Genomic DNA, 15095 nt, shown 5'->3' with positions numbered 1-15095 from the left:
ACCTTGTCGATCTTATTTACAGACCTTCAAGAGGTAGCATAACAAATGTTCCAATTAGGGATGTCAAAAACTTCCGCGGGACCCCGATTCCGTACGTGATTAATTTTAAAAAAATTGGGGGGGGGGGGGGGGGTGAGGGTGGGGCGGGAGTGGGTATTTCCGTCCCGTACTCCCGTGGGGGCCTGTTTGTATATTTATATAAAAATATAAATTTAATATAAAAATATATGTATTTTTATATTATCATTTTTTTCAAGGGCCAGCTCCCTTCTAGTCTCTATGGCATGGAGTTTTACCTTATCCTTAAACTCCTTTGCTGAACCAAATTTTTGAAAAATATAGAAGGGTTCACTAAGAAGCGCTTCATCATTCTCATGTGCCCTTTGAATTGCTCTTATTGATTTCTTTCTTTGACCATTAATCCCCTCATCTGATGATGAATCAGATGCTAAAAAGTCAGTGTTAATCACCTCTAAAGCTTCATCCTGTGTGCCTTTATCAACCACAGTGTTAGACGACCCTCCAACCCATTCCACATCTTTGTCGATATTCATTTCAAAATCTTGCATATCCACATTAATATCATCTAATATATTTTCAATGTCCACAAAAAAATCACTATCATCACTTTCATCATTGTCACTCTCTAACTCACCAAACTTACCAAAGTCATTAGCATCATTAACCAAGTCATTCTCCATATGATCAGTGAGAGTAGCATCATTACCCAAATCATTCTCCATATGATCAGTGAGAGTAGCATCATTACCCAAATCCTTCTCCAGATGACCAGTGGGTGTAGGATCGTTACCCGATTCTTTCTCCATGTCATCCATGTCATCCTCCATGTCAACAGCAGGTGTGCTATGCCACTCCAGGAACAGTCTCTTTGAACAAGATGGAGGTTCAGTAATCTCCGTTATACGAACTTTACTGTGGGTTGGGGACATTAAATAGGTGTGCAGAGTAGTTTTGTCATGCTCTATATATACCTCAATTAACTTATGCTTAGCCACAAAACTCCCCAAATAACGAACATCTTCATCACTAGCTAAAGCGAATAACCCAAAATCTAAATCGCCTAAAGGCCTTTGAAAGTAATAGTAAAGTGGTTTACCTATTGAAGCATACCCTAGGTCTTCCATCATCTCATCAATGTCATGAACGGAAAAGGTATCAATGTCCAGTAAATCAACAAATGTTTGCTTCCCACGAATATACTTCCTTCCAGGAAAGCTTGTAAACTCACCTCCATGGTGCATTCTTATTGAAAACATTGTCGGATGTCCAGCTGTAGAGGAGAGAATCGTTTTTAGCTAACAAAATTAAACCTTTAACAGTCAATATCATTCAAACGAAACTCAATCAAACATACCATAACTTTGATCAACGTCAATTTCAGCCATTTCACCACGAATGCACCAAGAAACCATTGCGATTCTTCGTTCTTGCAGTCGTCGCTACTAGGGTTTTCACGTAAGGATTTTGAATATAGCTATGTGTTTTTTTGGGTATACGATTGTGTAATGTAGAGTATGATCGTTTAATTGAACGCATCGATTTCTTAAACTGGCGGTATGAAGAATAAGTAAAATGACGGAAATACCCCTCAACGTGCAAGGCACGTGGGGGTTTTAACTCCAAAATCAAACGGAAGGTTAGATGAGGGACCAGGCGTGCACTAAACCAAACTATTAAGGATTGGCAGGGTTAAAAAATGGAGTTAGGGACTAGGCGCGTAACAAACACCAAACCATAGGGACCATTCGTGTAATTTGTCCAAAAATATATGTATGCAATACATTATCAAATTTTAGGGTTTCTTGACTTTCTTCCACTTCATAGCATACGATATTACGATAGTGAATTAGTCATATATTTTTGGACATGTCGTACTTTTTTTGTAATGTTGGATTTGTCGTATTTTATATCTGTAAGTTTGTTGGATCTATCGTTTTGTAATGTTGAAATTGTAGTGTTGGAATTTTAATTTTTTTAATTAGTTGTTAAAAAGCTAGATTATAAGCTTTTAAAGTTAAACAAAATAGTTTTTTAGTCCAAAATATAACATTTTTTTAGCAAAAAAGGTCAATTTTATGCCTATAAAACAGGGAACGGGGGCGGGATCGTGGGGTGATGAAGGTATTCGGGGACGAGATTGGAGACTACCTAAACGGGGGATTCAGGGGCGGAGGCAGCTATTTCCGTTCCTGTTTGGTCCCGTTGACATCACTAGTTCCAATTCTAACCGCGAACGACAATTCATAGTTTAATTATCAAATTTTTATCCAAACACTTATACCAAAAGACGTGGCATGGTCTTTGAGCAAACTCATTAGAGTCTAATTCCAAACATTTATACCAAAAGACTCCAAATAAACCAAACACAATATAAAATTTGATTCAAATTCTATTTCCTCCTAGCCAAACAGATAAGGAATTGGATTTCAATTTCTTAAGAAATTCCAATTCCTCATAAACATTTTTGCAAACTAAACGGCCCCTTAATGGCACCTAGTTTCGCGTGACTTTCTCTTTAGGAACATATTACTTCACGAAAAAGGCTATTAATGTGTTTTACTTTTACATCCCTTCACGAGGTAACTAGTATAGATTGTCTCCATATTCCATATGAAATACATTATCTACAAATTATGTTTAATTTTGGTTTTAAAACAGACAAAAAAAACTAAATTAAATTCCTAGTTAAGGAAAATGAAAAGAAAAAGATGACAAAATGTACTTAAACTTTTTCGATCGATCAGTGTTGCTTTCGTCTTTTCCTGATGCACGTTCGCACTCAAATTCGCTTAATTGAATCCAATTTCGATTCACATTTGAACCCTCTACACGCTCAAAAGAGAAAAAATGTGCTATTAAGCCAATTTCCGTTCACATTTGCAACCCATCGAACACCCATTCACCCACCATACTTTCGTGATTAATTGTGCATTAATCAAAGTCAATGGCAACACTGACAAGAACAAAAAAATTCAAATCATCTTTTTATTTCAAATTTCAGCAAGATACAAAATCTGTATTTCAATTTTTTGTTTTAAAAGAAAAATCAATATGGGCAAACCCGTTTGTCCATTATTGTTACCATGACATTGGTTTTTAAAACATATGTTTTATCGTCTTGCCAACATTTAATTCACTCAAGCTTTATTGTTGACTTTTAATTTCAGGCACACGTTGACGAGCAATGAGAGTGTTCAAAGTTTTGAAGATCGAGGAAATGATTCGTGATATCAAGGTTTGTTGATATGAGGACATAGTTTGACTATAATCGACCAATGTGACAAAGTAACATCTTGGATTTAAATATTTTTTGTAGACATATTTGTGATTACTAATCAACAAATTTGAACAAGTTTATTCATTTATAGTTAAATGCAAATGACGAAATTAAAAAAAAAAAAAAAAAAAAAAACTCATCAAAATATCAAATTAATTTTAATTTTAAAATATGAAATAATCACAAGATAAAAATCAAGTATATATAATGTGGACTGTGGAGTGGACTTTCAAATTATCTAAATCCAAATTTTAAGCGATCATCATCCGAATCCATTTGTTAAAACGATTTTGAAAACAGTTGGAAACGGAGATGACGCGACGCAAAACGTGCTAACAAACTTCTTACGTCACTGCTTTCTGTTACACCAAATTAAGTCAATGCTCCATAAATGACATGCCACGTGGAATGACCGCTATTTTTGTCTCTTGTAAAAACTGTTTGGATTTGATATAATATTATTTTATAATAAATAATAAATTTGTCACGTGTTCAAGATCAATTGTTTGTTTTATATGTATCTACTAGGTGTGAGACCCATGTATTACATGGGTTTATTTAAAAAAAATTAAATATAAAATTTTAACAATTTAAAAACTTTAAATTTATAAGAAAAATAAGAAATTTTTTGAATTATTAAAATTAATGAGACTTTAATTCATTGGATACATTACATATATAAACCATTTTCTAATAAATACCTTACATATATATTACCTTATATATATTAAATGTGAATTTTAATTTAATAAAATCAAAAATACAATAAAATGACAAGTGGAAAATAGAAAATTTTAAAATTTCTAGAAAATGCCATGTGTCCAAATTAATGAGAAGAGGACATGTGGCAAAGTCATTTTCATTTATTAGGGTAGATATTGTGACAGGATTAATATTTTAATTTGATATATAATTCAGACAAAAATGGGTCAAAAAAATAATTAACCCCAGTCGCGTGATTTTCCAACTAACTTACGAACATACTCATACCATGTCCCTCTCTGATTAAAAATAATCTAAAAAAAAAATAAAGAAAACAAAAATGGAAACCCCTTTGAGTAATAAGGGTTTAGACTTTAAACCACGCAAATTCAGATATACACATATAAATATGAGTTACCCTTCAAACATATTGCAGAAACTTCTCAATTTGTTCTTAATGTTCTTGTGAAAATCCTCTTCGAAAACCGCGTTACTCATTTACTTCAATCTATTTCGTTTCGGACCTGTGGGATTCTCTCTGTTTCTCACAGACAATGACCATGAATGCTCTCGCTGCAACGACTAGGAACTTCCGTCATGCTTGTCGTCTTATTAACGTAGATCAAAAGCTCGAGATGAGTCTCTTGATCCCTTTTAGAGAAATCAAGGTGCGTAGAAATGATTTTTAAGTAGTTGATTGTTCTGATTTAGAATGCTATCGAGTATTGATGTGATGCTTTTGTTTTTCGATCAGGTGGAGTGCTCAATCCCGATGGATGATGGATCATTGGTTTCTTATATTGGATTTAGAGTTCAACATGATAATTCTCGTGGTCCGATGAAAGGAGGAATCAGATATCATCCTAAGGTGATTTGATTCATCTTTTGATCTTTGTTTCTGTGTCATATGGTTGTGTTTAGTGATAACTTAGATTTAGTTTTCAGGATTTTACTTCTTGTTTCATCTCTGCAATTGATATGCATTTTGCTGTGTTATTGAGTTTTTTTGAGAATTCTACTCTGATCGAACTACAGTTTTGCTGTACTGATTGTTTGTCAAACCGCATTTCTACTGCATGCACCGATTATGTTTGCAATATCAACTTCATTTTACTACTGTTGATTCGTTGAATATGTGAGAATTTTACTGTGTTGATTGATATGCAATCTTCCTGTGTTGATTGTTGTTTGTCAAATGCATTTCTACTTCTCCGATCATGTCTGGAATATATATTTAATTTTACTGTTGTTAATTGATTAATTTTTGTGATAGTTCTGTCTGTTAAATGCAAATTTACTGTTTGGATCATAACCTATGCCATGCAAAACATGTTTATGATCAGCAAAACCTAACAATATAACCAAACGAAATCGCGATCTGATCAAAATTAATGTAACTGAATCTATCTCATCTTGCTTGATTTGATGTTATCTGTTCTTGATTTGGTTGCTCAATCGATTCATTACCACGATTCATCATACTTCTCACCGACTATGTTCTACATTCTGAAAAAGGCATTTTAAGTACGATTCCTATTTCAAAGTATTTTCAGAAGTTGGTTGGCCTTGGTGAATTGCATCCGGTTAATTATTTTCCAATTAGATCTATATTTTTTGTGTTTCTATTTAATTATTGGCGTCATTGAATATGGCTTTGAAATTGAAACTGGTTGATATGGTTGGTTTATGTTAATTTTGTCAAGGTTAACCTTGACGAGGTCAACGCCTTGGCTCAACTAATGACCTGGAAAACTGCTGTGATGGACCTTCCTTACGGTGGAGCAAAGGGTGGGATCGCATGCACACCTAAGAACTTAACCAAGTCTGAGCTTGAACGGATGACACGTGTCTTCACACAAAAACTTCAAGATCTCATCGGAACAAACATCGACGTTCCCGCGCCAGATATGGGCACCAATCCTCAGGTTTGCACACAACTAGAATTAATTAATACGATTTGCCAGCTGTCTTACTAATTAAGATTTTAAGTCATGTCTCGGATAATTAATGACAGACTATGGCTTGGATTCTGGATGAGTATTCGAAATTCCATGGTTATTCACCAGCTTGTGTCACCGGAAAGCCATTGGTGAGAGTAATTATAATTATATTAAATTATAATTGGAATATTCATAGCCTTTCTTTGTTTAATGACTAGGAACTTGGTGGGTCCCTTGGAAGAGAGTCTGCAACTGGGTATGGTGTAGTTATTTCCACGGAAGCGTTACTTAACGAACATGGGAAGTCGATCAAAGATTCAACTTTTGTTATTCAGGTATGATTGTTGCGTGTAACAGGATTCATGTCCTCAAGATTTTATTGTGTTGACCATGTACGTAGTTGAGTTTTACAGGGTTTTGGGAATGTGGGGTCTTGGGCTGCAAGGATGATTCATGAAAAAGGTGGTAAGATTGTTGCATTGAGTGACATCACTGGAGCTATAAAGAACCCAAATGGTATCGATATAGTGGAATTGTTCAAACATAGAGAGACAGGGGGGGACTTAAGCGATTTCAATGGAGGAGAAACCATGGATCCTGATGAATTGCTATTTCAGCAATGTGATGTTCTGATTCCATGTGCCTTAGGTGGTGTTATCACCAGGTTCATCATTCTACCATTTCAATAATTCTACCATATTTAAATACTGATTTTTCTAAAATTTCAAATTGTCCATTGAAGTGAAAATGCTGACGATGTTAAAGCCAAGTTCATCATAGAAGCTGCAAATCATCCTACTGTTCCTGAAGCAGATGAGGTAACATTTTGGTCCCTGAGTGTAGCTGATTTTTGCAGTTTTGGTCCCAAAAACTTGTGTTTTACAACTTTGGTCTTTATTTGATAAGATATACTACTATTGATTGGTACATATATACACAACACAGGTTCTGTATAAGAAAGGAGTTGTAATACTTCCAGATATCTATGCAAATGCTGGAGGTGTGACTGTTAGCTACTTTGAGTGGGTTCAGGTATTTGTATGCATTAAATTAGAAGAAAAAACAGCTTTATATGTAGTTAGTTAGTTGGTATGAAAAAGCTGAATGAATTGTATGAAATTTACAGAATATTCAGGGATTTATGTGGGAGGAAAAGGTGGTGAATAAATTCTTGATACAATACATGAGGCAAGCTTTTCGTGACATCAAGGACATGTGTCACACCCACAATTGCAGCCTTAGGATGGGAGCATTCGCATTGGGAGTGGAGAGGGTTGCACGTGCTACCATCTTAAGAGGATGGGAGGCTTAGATACAATAAGACTTGCTTTTGAGTTTTGATACTTTGTTTGGTTTTAACTGTTTTTCCATTTACAAATAATAACTCCTCATCAGAACTTGAATTCGTTGCTTTCATTCTGATACATGATGTGATGTGATGTGATGTGAATCACACAAACACACTATTACATAATTGGAGTAATACACATAACATTTGGTGGTCATTTTCGGGTTAACTGCTTTGCTTTTCTATGAGTAGTTTTAACAAATTATGTGTTGGTGTAATCTGGTAAAATTGATGGATTTTATTTTGGGGAAAAATGCAGTAAGATCTAATCTGTATTCAATGGAATATTGGAAAGAGAAATTTGACAGATTGCAAGGTTTCAGTTGGAACCCTAACGAGGAAAAGAATGCGAATTTCATATACTATAAAATTATAGCTCCTAGTGGTAACCTTTATTAATTGACCATTTACATTTTAGATATCAAAAACTGCACCAGAAAACAAACAATGGTAACTACATTGCTATGTTAGATGGTTTCCAAAATTCCATGCCAAGATTGGATGTAACATAACTCCGTCACTTTTAACTTTTCCCCTTACAAATCTTTATTTCTTTCACAGATACCGATGTTTCCCAATATCAGTCATTCATTCATTCAATGGAACCAACATCCAAATTGAAGTCCTAATTAAGTCATCAGAAACCTTGTGCTTGATACATTATTCATGAAAGACAGGGTCAGCTGCAATCTGCATTACATCAACCCTATTATCGCAACATAACTCAACATGAATTACACTAGTCACATTTTGATCATTCAAAATTTTCAAAACCTATAGGAATTCTGCAAGTCACTTCGTCCAGTGCATGGAATTTAGCTTCAGTAAAGGCTCTACCTGGACATGACATGAGTTGCTTTTTCAGTTTTTCACGAGATCAATGATCTCCCAAAAAATTAAAAATACAAAACCTTGTAATAACATATCTCCCAGATAAAATGCATTTGCCACTCCACATAAGCCCACAAGGAAATGTTTATCCACTAAAATCATCATAGGGATGAACACTATTAGTATCATCATAAAACTACCTGAAAATTAATTTTTTTTTTTTTCAAATTATCAATGCCAATAATTCAGGGATATCCTTTAAGACATATTGCAAAAAAAGGATCATTTTGTTCATAAAACTTTATGTTCTTTGCAAAAAGAATAAATAATAAAATAAAAAAGATTTTTTCTTTCAAGACTGAATTGTACTCCTTTTATACATAAGTATTAACCAAGAAACACAAATTCACATCCCTAGAATCATATTTACCCAAGAGATGGTTCAGTTACATAAACAAGGGCAAAACTAGGGCTGTGCATGGGTCGGTTTGGGTCGGTTTTGGACCCAAACCCAACCCAACCCATAAGTGGTCGGTTTCTGGTTTTCAGAACCCAATAGGATCGGTTTTTGGTCGGTTCGGTTTCTCGGGTTCTGAAGTCGGTTTGGGCGGTTTTTCGGTTTCTTGGGTTCAACCCATACATTCACGGGTTCTGGGTTTAAACCCATGGGTTTTGGGTTTTAACCCATTTTTCATAAATGAAGCAACAAGTTAAATACTTCAAAAAACACCAAATTTAAGTTAAATACTTCAAAAAACATGAGTCTTACAACAAATAGTCTATTACAAGTATTTACAAGTTACAATCAAAGCCCGAAATAGTCTATTACAACCAAAAAACAATCAAGTATGGGTCGGTTTCTTGGGGCGGTTTGTCGGTTTTAAGTATGGGTCGGTTTCTGAGTAAAAACCGAAACCGAACCCGATTTTTCGGTTTTTAAAAAATTTAAACCCTAGCCGTCGGTTTTGCTTCGGTTTCGGTTTCGTTGGTTTTAGTCGGTTTCTCGGTTTGGGTTTGCTCACCCCTAGGCAAAACACACAACGCGAAAATGATGTGATGGTTGACTTTTATATATATATATATATATATATATATATATATATATATATATATATATATATATATATATATATATATAAATTTGAAGTTTTACGTTATATACATACAAGTAATATCTAGCAATTTGTTTAACTTGATAAAAATTGTTCTTTTAGATTTGTTTATGTAAGATATATATGTAGAGTCCAATATTACCTCTCTCGGAAAGAACAGTTATGGAGAGGAGAGAGTCAGACTCCAACATATAGACAATTATAGGGTCGTGTCACATCAATGTGGGATACACACTTACACTCCCCAGAGACACCATGAGAACATACATGAATGCATAAGCCATGGGGATGCGAATGCTTACTCTGATACCATTAAGATATATGTGGACAATTATAAGAAGACTTCAACTTATATAGACAATTTCAGGAACCTGTAGCATAAATGTAAGATACACTAACATATTACTAAATTCAAATATGCTCGTCCCAAACTTCATATGATGATTGGAAAGATGACTCTCCTTAAACCCTCTCACGTTCTTTTGATTCACCATCTTCCTTGTATAGATGATCATGCATTTTCCACAAAATTTTCACACGAGCTTCGGAGTATTGGAACAACTATGTACCCAATGTAATGTGTCAGAAAAGATCACAAAAGACACTAAGTTTACATCAAAACTCTAATTTAACACCATGTTTCTTTTTTTTGTCTCAAATTTTGACACTGTGTTTTCTAATTTTTTTACAATTCTGACCACTTAACCGATCAACTCGATTACCTGCTGACGTGGCATGATGACGTGACATGCTGATGTGTCAAAATTGATTTTTTCCTACAAAAGACACTAAGTTTTGCACTTTTTTCGATTTTGACACTAAGTTATTTTTTTTTTCGAATTTTGATACTCAATTTTTTTGTTACAATTTCAATTTTGTTCAATGTTGACAATTTTTCATTTGAAACAGTATAAATATATTTTTATTACATTTTAAATCGTATAAATATATTTTTTTCATTTAAAAACCACATTTTTATTTAAATAGAAAGGTTTTTATTTATTTTTTTTATTTTTTTATTAAATTCAAAGCATAATGTTATCCATAAATATGCATTAGTTATATCATGAGAACAAAACTAACCATTTTGCAAATAAGATGTAAAAATTTCAGGGGTTGCAAACTTGACCTTGATTGACTACATGCCTCCAAACCTCTAAACTTATTTTAAAGGCGCGTATTTAATATAAAATACGGCTTTTATATATCTAATACATATTTATACATAAAATTATGGTTTGAATGTAAAAAACCCTTGTATTTATATAAAAATATGTTTTTTAAATGAAAAAAATGTATTTGTGCGGTTTAAAATGTATTAATAAAATATTTTTAAGATTTTAAATGGAAATGGTCAATATTGAACAAATTGGAAAAAAATGATGTTCTATTTGGAACAAAAAAAAAGTGTCAAAATTGAAAGAAAAAAATAAACTTAATATAAAAAAAAGTTAAAATTTAGTGTCTTCTATTGGGAAAATTTTAATTTTAACACATTAAAATGTTATGTAAGCATGACACGTCATCATGCCACATCAGTAGGTAACTGGGTTGACCGGTCAAGTAGTCAGAATTGTAAAAAATTGAAAAATACAATGTTAAATTAAAGAAAAAAAACACAGTATCAAATTGGAATTTTAGTGTAAACTTAGTGTCTTTTATGCTATTTATCCAACGAGTTATCATCACCATAAGTCTTAATCCCTTAAACTTGTCTTGCGAACCATGCTTGTAAAGGGTATAACATCTACTATAATAAATAAAAATATTATTTTGCCACATGTCACATTTTTATTCATTTTGCCACATGTCATTTTATGTATTTTTTTCCCATTTTATTAAATTTCAAATAGTATTTAATTATAATAGTTGTGATAAATGTAATAATAAATGGATATCAATTAAATTAATGCAACTTTACTTTTATTTTCAAAAATTCCTAAACTGAAACCAATTATTTCATTTATTTAAATTATTTGTTGAAATTTAAAAGAAAAATGTGATGAGATTGAAACTTAATCTTGAAGATCGATTAGATCTTAAACAGGTAAATAAAGATTAAATAGCAAGAACGCAATAATAATGAACAACTCAAGAATGAATCAAACGTGTCGAATGATTATAAAATAACCCTTAGAAGAGCTCGACAAAGAACATCAACTATAGAGGGTTAGAAGGTTTACAGGAATGATAAAGAAAATCAAAGCTATCGTAATCTTCTCTATTGTATTCTAGATCGTCATCTCTATATCATTCCCCTAATATGCATGCAAGCATATTCTTATATAGTAAACCTAACAGGCTCACGGTTGGACAGGCCCAAACCGGAGTGCAAAACTATTGGACTATTAGCCGAGCCCAATGACGCAACACTTAAATAAATCTTCAACCCAACAATCTCCCCCTTTGCGTCAATTGGAGCGAGATCTTCACTTGTTACTTGGGCCAGCAGCGGCGGCAGGTACCTTCTTCTTTACTGTCTGAAACAGACGAGAGATAAGAGCAAGTATCGTCTGCCTGAATCTGATGTACCATTGGATCATATCGTTAAAGTATTTGACATCGTCCGCTGCATTCTCTTTACACCGACGGATGATCGACATCACATGCTCTAGACAAGCAGTGGTATAAAGATGTTTATCCGCTAAAGCAAAGAGACATTTCTGTCCTTCTGCTCTAGTGAACATAACCGAATTACGCTTCGAGTCGATCTTGCCCATCTTCATTTGATTGAGATCACTGGCCGATCCAACAGGAGATATCTTCGGTTTCTTCTTGAAGACTGTGGCTACCTCCTGGTCCATCAAGGCGACCTCCATGATGTAACAGACTAACATCCTTTTGAGATGGTCTATAATTGGACCATATTCAGCTTCATTCGTCAAAAGGATGTTATGCAAAACGATCCAATCATGAGGGTTTAGGTTCGGTAGATTTGCTAAAGATATTAGATGTTCGGTTCTAGCAGACCATCAAATCACCCTGAACCGAACGTTGATGAATCTTCCTTCGGAATATGGCTTCAAGACCCGAACATTAACGATCTTCTGAGCGCTCCATGTTTGGTACTGTGGTTGAGCAACTTTCAGATAGAAATCGATTAACTCCCTATCGACCTCAGGATTAGGATGAGGGACTTCAAAAATGTTGGAGAAGGCGTGGAAGATAAACGCCTTTCGGGTCAAGGGCATATCGAACTGCGAATCGACAGAATTGTAGCAGTCGAAGGAGATCACCGGTTCGAGCCATAGGATGCTAGGAGTATCTATGGCCTCCTTTATCATTCTCTCCCGAGTCCAGGAAGGGAAAAGAGTCTTCCTGCTCTCGAGGAGATCGTGGGCTTCTTTCTTCTTGCGTTCGGCTTCTTCAGCTTCTCGCGCCACACGAATGTTGTCATCGTCAACACTGCGACTGTTTTTGCGCTTCAACATGTCCGCAATGGTTTCTTTATCATCTTCATCTTCTTCCTCAGCTATTTTCTTTCCTTTATCCTTCACACCAGAACCCGAAGTTTGACCAGTCGGAGGTGGTTCGGTTGTGTGAGCAGCTTTTGAGGAAGGAGGTGGTTTCGATCCGGACTTCACTTCTCCCCTTGTTTCGGATCGGACACGAAACTAGGTAGCCCTTCTATTTTGCTGAGGAGGTTCAGGGCAGGAGCAAGTTTTTCAGCAAGGGTTCGCCTCACCGAATGATTGAGAATCGGATCGTGTGCTTCCAGGATGTTGGATAGGGCAGAGTGTACATCCGAAACACATGTTTTGATAACCTCCCGTTCGGATCGAAGAGCTTCAATCTGTTGCTGAGAGTTTGAAAGTTGAGCGCTCTTGACCTTGAGGGCGGTGGTTTTATTAGCAAGAACGTCCATTAACGAGTTTTCGGCAGCGAGATCCTCTTGAAGTTTAGCGAGGCGCTCGTCAATGGAGGCACGAACGGCCGAGTTGTCGTCGCTGATGGATTGGCGAAGGGTAGCGAACGACTGCAACTCCGTTGAGACGAACGTGGCCAATTTTTGAACGATTGGTTCCAACGTTGTCTTTGTAGAATCAGCGCTCTCCTGTAAGGACTTCAACAGGGAAGAGGCTTCAGAGAATAGTTTATCGACTTTTGCGGTCGCTGCCTCACATGCTTTTGTAGAGGCGTCTATTGCTGCAGTGGCAGAGGCGACGGAATCATGCTGAGCCCTGGAGAAGGCATCAACAATCTTCTGAAGAGCGGCTTCAGAGAAAGAGGACTGAGTGTTGGAGGATGAAGCAAGAAGCAAGTCAACCTTCTCGTTTAGCTCCTTAAGATTCTTCTTTGTTACTGGAGCATCGTCCTCGTCGTCGCTTTGAACCTGAAACGGACTAAAGTAGACCGAATCGAAGGTCATATTTTCCCCTCCAAGAAAAGGGTTATCTCCATCAGAGGCATGATCTGGAGATGTTGGGGGTGGTGAAGCTGGGGGTGAGGTGGTATGTGTAGGTTCGGGTTGAGTGTTGGTGGGGGTAGTTTCGGGTGGTGGTTGAGTGTGGATAGGTTCGGTTATATGCTGGGTTTCGGTTGTATGAGGAGGTTCGGTTACAGGTGGTGCTTCGGTTGCATCGGTATGAACCCCCGTATCAGATACGTTGGTTGTAACCTTTGCAGTTGTGGTTGTTGTATCTGTGAAAATGGGTGGTGGTATAGGGAATGAGGTTTTAGGAATGGTGGTAGTGGGGTTTATGGTGGGAATGGAAGTAGGGATTGTTTGAGTGGGTGAAGGAATGGGTGAGACATGGATTTCCATGTCTGGGGTAGGTGATCTGGGTGGGGTGTTGCTTCTTGGAGGGGTTTCTCCTCTTTGAGAGCCGTCCGAACCCGAACTCTCGCCTTCTGAGTCACTCGAAGAGGAAGCGATGACAAGCTTTCGCTTCGGTTGAGTCTTCCTTCTCTTCGGCTGCGGGGATTGGGCAGCTTTGGTTGGTTTCCTCTTCCTGGGAGAAGGACCTTTAGCAGCTTTGGTCACTTGCTTCCCTTTATCCGCCTTTTTACTCCTATTAACAGGTTTGTCAGCATCATGGATGGACTTGAGCATTTCCTGTGTGAGTTCCCTAGGTCCAGACTGCTTGAACTCCTTAATGGTTCGGATGATCCTGCTGTCAGATGGAACATCGCCGTACATTGTCTCTGGAATGGAGCCAATGAAAGAAAACTTAGATGCATCAGAGACGATGATCTTCGTGGTATGAAAAGAACCGATTGAAGACATCGATGCATCGGCAGCGGTGGGGACATCGAACTTATCCATCGCCCACTTTGTGATGAGAGTCCAGAACCGGGCATGCGACACCTCAGAATGTCGTGAAGAAGAAGAGAGGCTCTGGATGAGTTGTTGCCATAGAACTAACCCATAGTCAAGATTGACACCATTGTAGACGCCATACATAATCGACAAGAACAGTCGACTAGAACCATCGGATCCTGAGCTCCGTTCAGATAAGCCCTTGAAGAGGACTGTGAACATGTCGTTCCACTGTGGCGGCAAGCAGGATTTTTTAAACTTTGCGACGGAGGTGAGCACCTCCGTGTATCCCATATTGTAAAAAATGTTGTAAAGATGCCCAATCGGAACCGTCTCCGGATTAATCCTTGAAGGGTCAGCAGCAAACCCTAGCAGTGTACCAAATCGTTGCCTTGAAATCGAGGTCTTGTGATCAGAAACCTCGAAGAACACCCTATCGACTGCTTTATCGTAATGTGCAGTCGCATACACCTGCGAGAGGAGCTCCATGGGCACAGACTCAACCCTAGAAAGTGCAGGAGCGATTTGTGAGTACTTCAGGCACTCGATGATCGGAAACATGTAGGAATTGTACGCCTGAGGGGTTAGGTCAATCACCAAACAC

General features: G+C 36.6%; 1 protein-coding gene across 1 annotated transcript; it reads left to right on the top strand.

The window, feature by feature from the left end:
* Nucleotides 1-4412: 4412 nt before the first annotated feature.
* Nucleotides 4413-7445, top strand: LOC111905862 (glutamate dehydrogenase A). The gene is made up of 9 exons (XM_023901594.3): nucleotides 4413-4668; nucleotides 4755-4868; nucleotides 5704-5925; nucleotides 6015-6089; nucleotides 6159-6275; nucleotides 6354-6604; nucleotides 6683-6758; nucleotides 6886-6972; nucleotides 7067-7445. Exons 1-9 carry the CDS (start codon nucleotides 4555-4557, stop codon nucleotides 7250-7252), a joined length of 1242 nt encoding a protein of 413 aa, XP_023757362.1. The 5' UTR covers nucleotides 4413-4554; the 3' UTR covers nucleotides 7253-7445.
* Nucleotides 7446-15095: the final 7650 nt, after the last annotated feature.

This window comes from Lactuca sativa, chromosome 8 (genome assembly GCF_002870075.4).
Source record: "Lactuca sativa cultivar Salinas chromosome 8, Lsat_Salinas_v11, whole genome shotgun sequence".
In the NCBI taxonomy this organism is placed as follows: Eukaryota; Viridiplantae; Streptophyta; class Magnoliopsida; order Asterales; family Asteraceae; genus Lactuca; species Lactuca sativa.
The sequence above is the reverse complement of the archived record's forward strand: the minus strand, read 5'-3'. Positions and strand labels throughout refer to the sequence as shown.

Bases quoted from the DNA above. Each gene is read 5' to 3' on its own strand.
- LOC111905862 (XM_023901594.3), top strand. From the start codon at position 4,555: ATGACCATGAATGCTCTCGCTGCAACGACTAGGAACTTCCGTCATGCT. The intron at 4,869-5,703 runs GTGATTTGATTC...AATTTTGTCAAG, and splicing joins GAATCAGATATCATCCTAAG to GTTAACCTTGACGAGGTCAA. The intron at 6,090-6,158 runs GTGAGAGTAATT...TTTAATGACTAG, and splicing joins GTGTCACCGGAAAGCCATTG to GAACTTGGTGGGTCCCTTGG.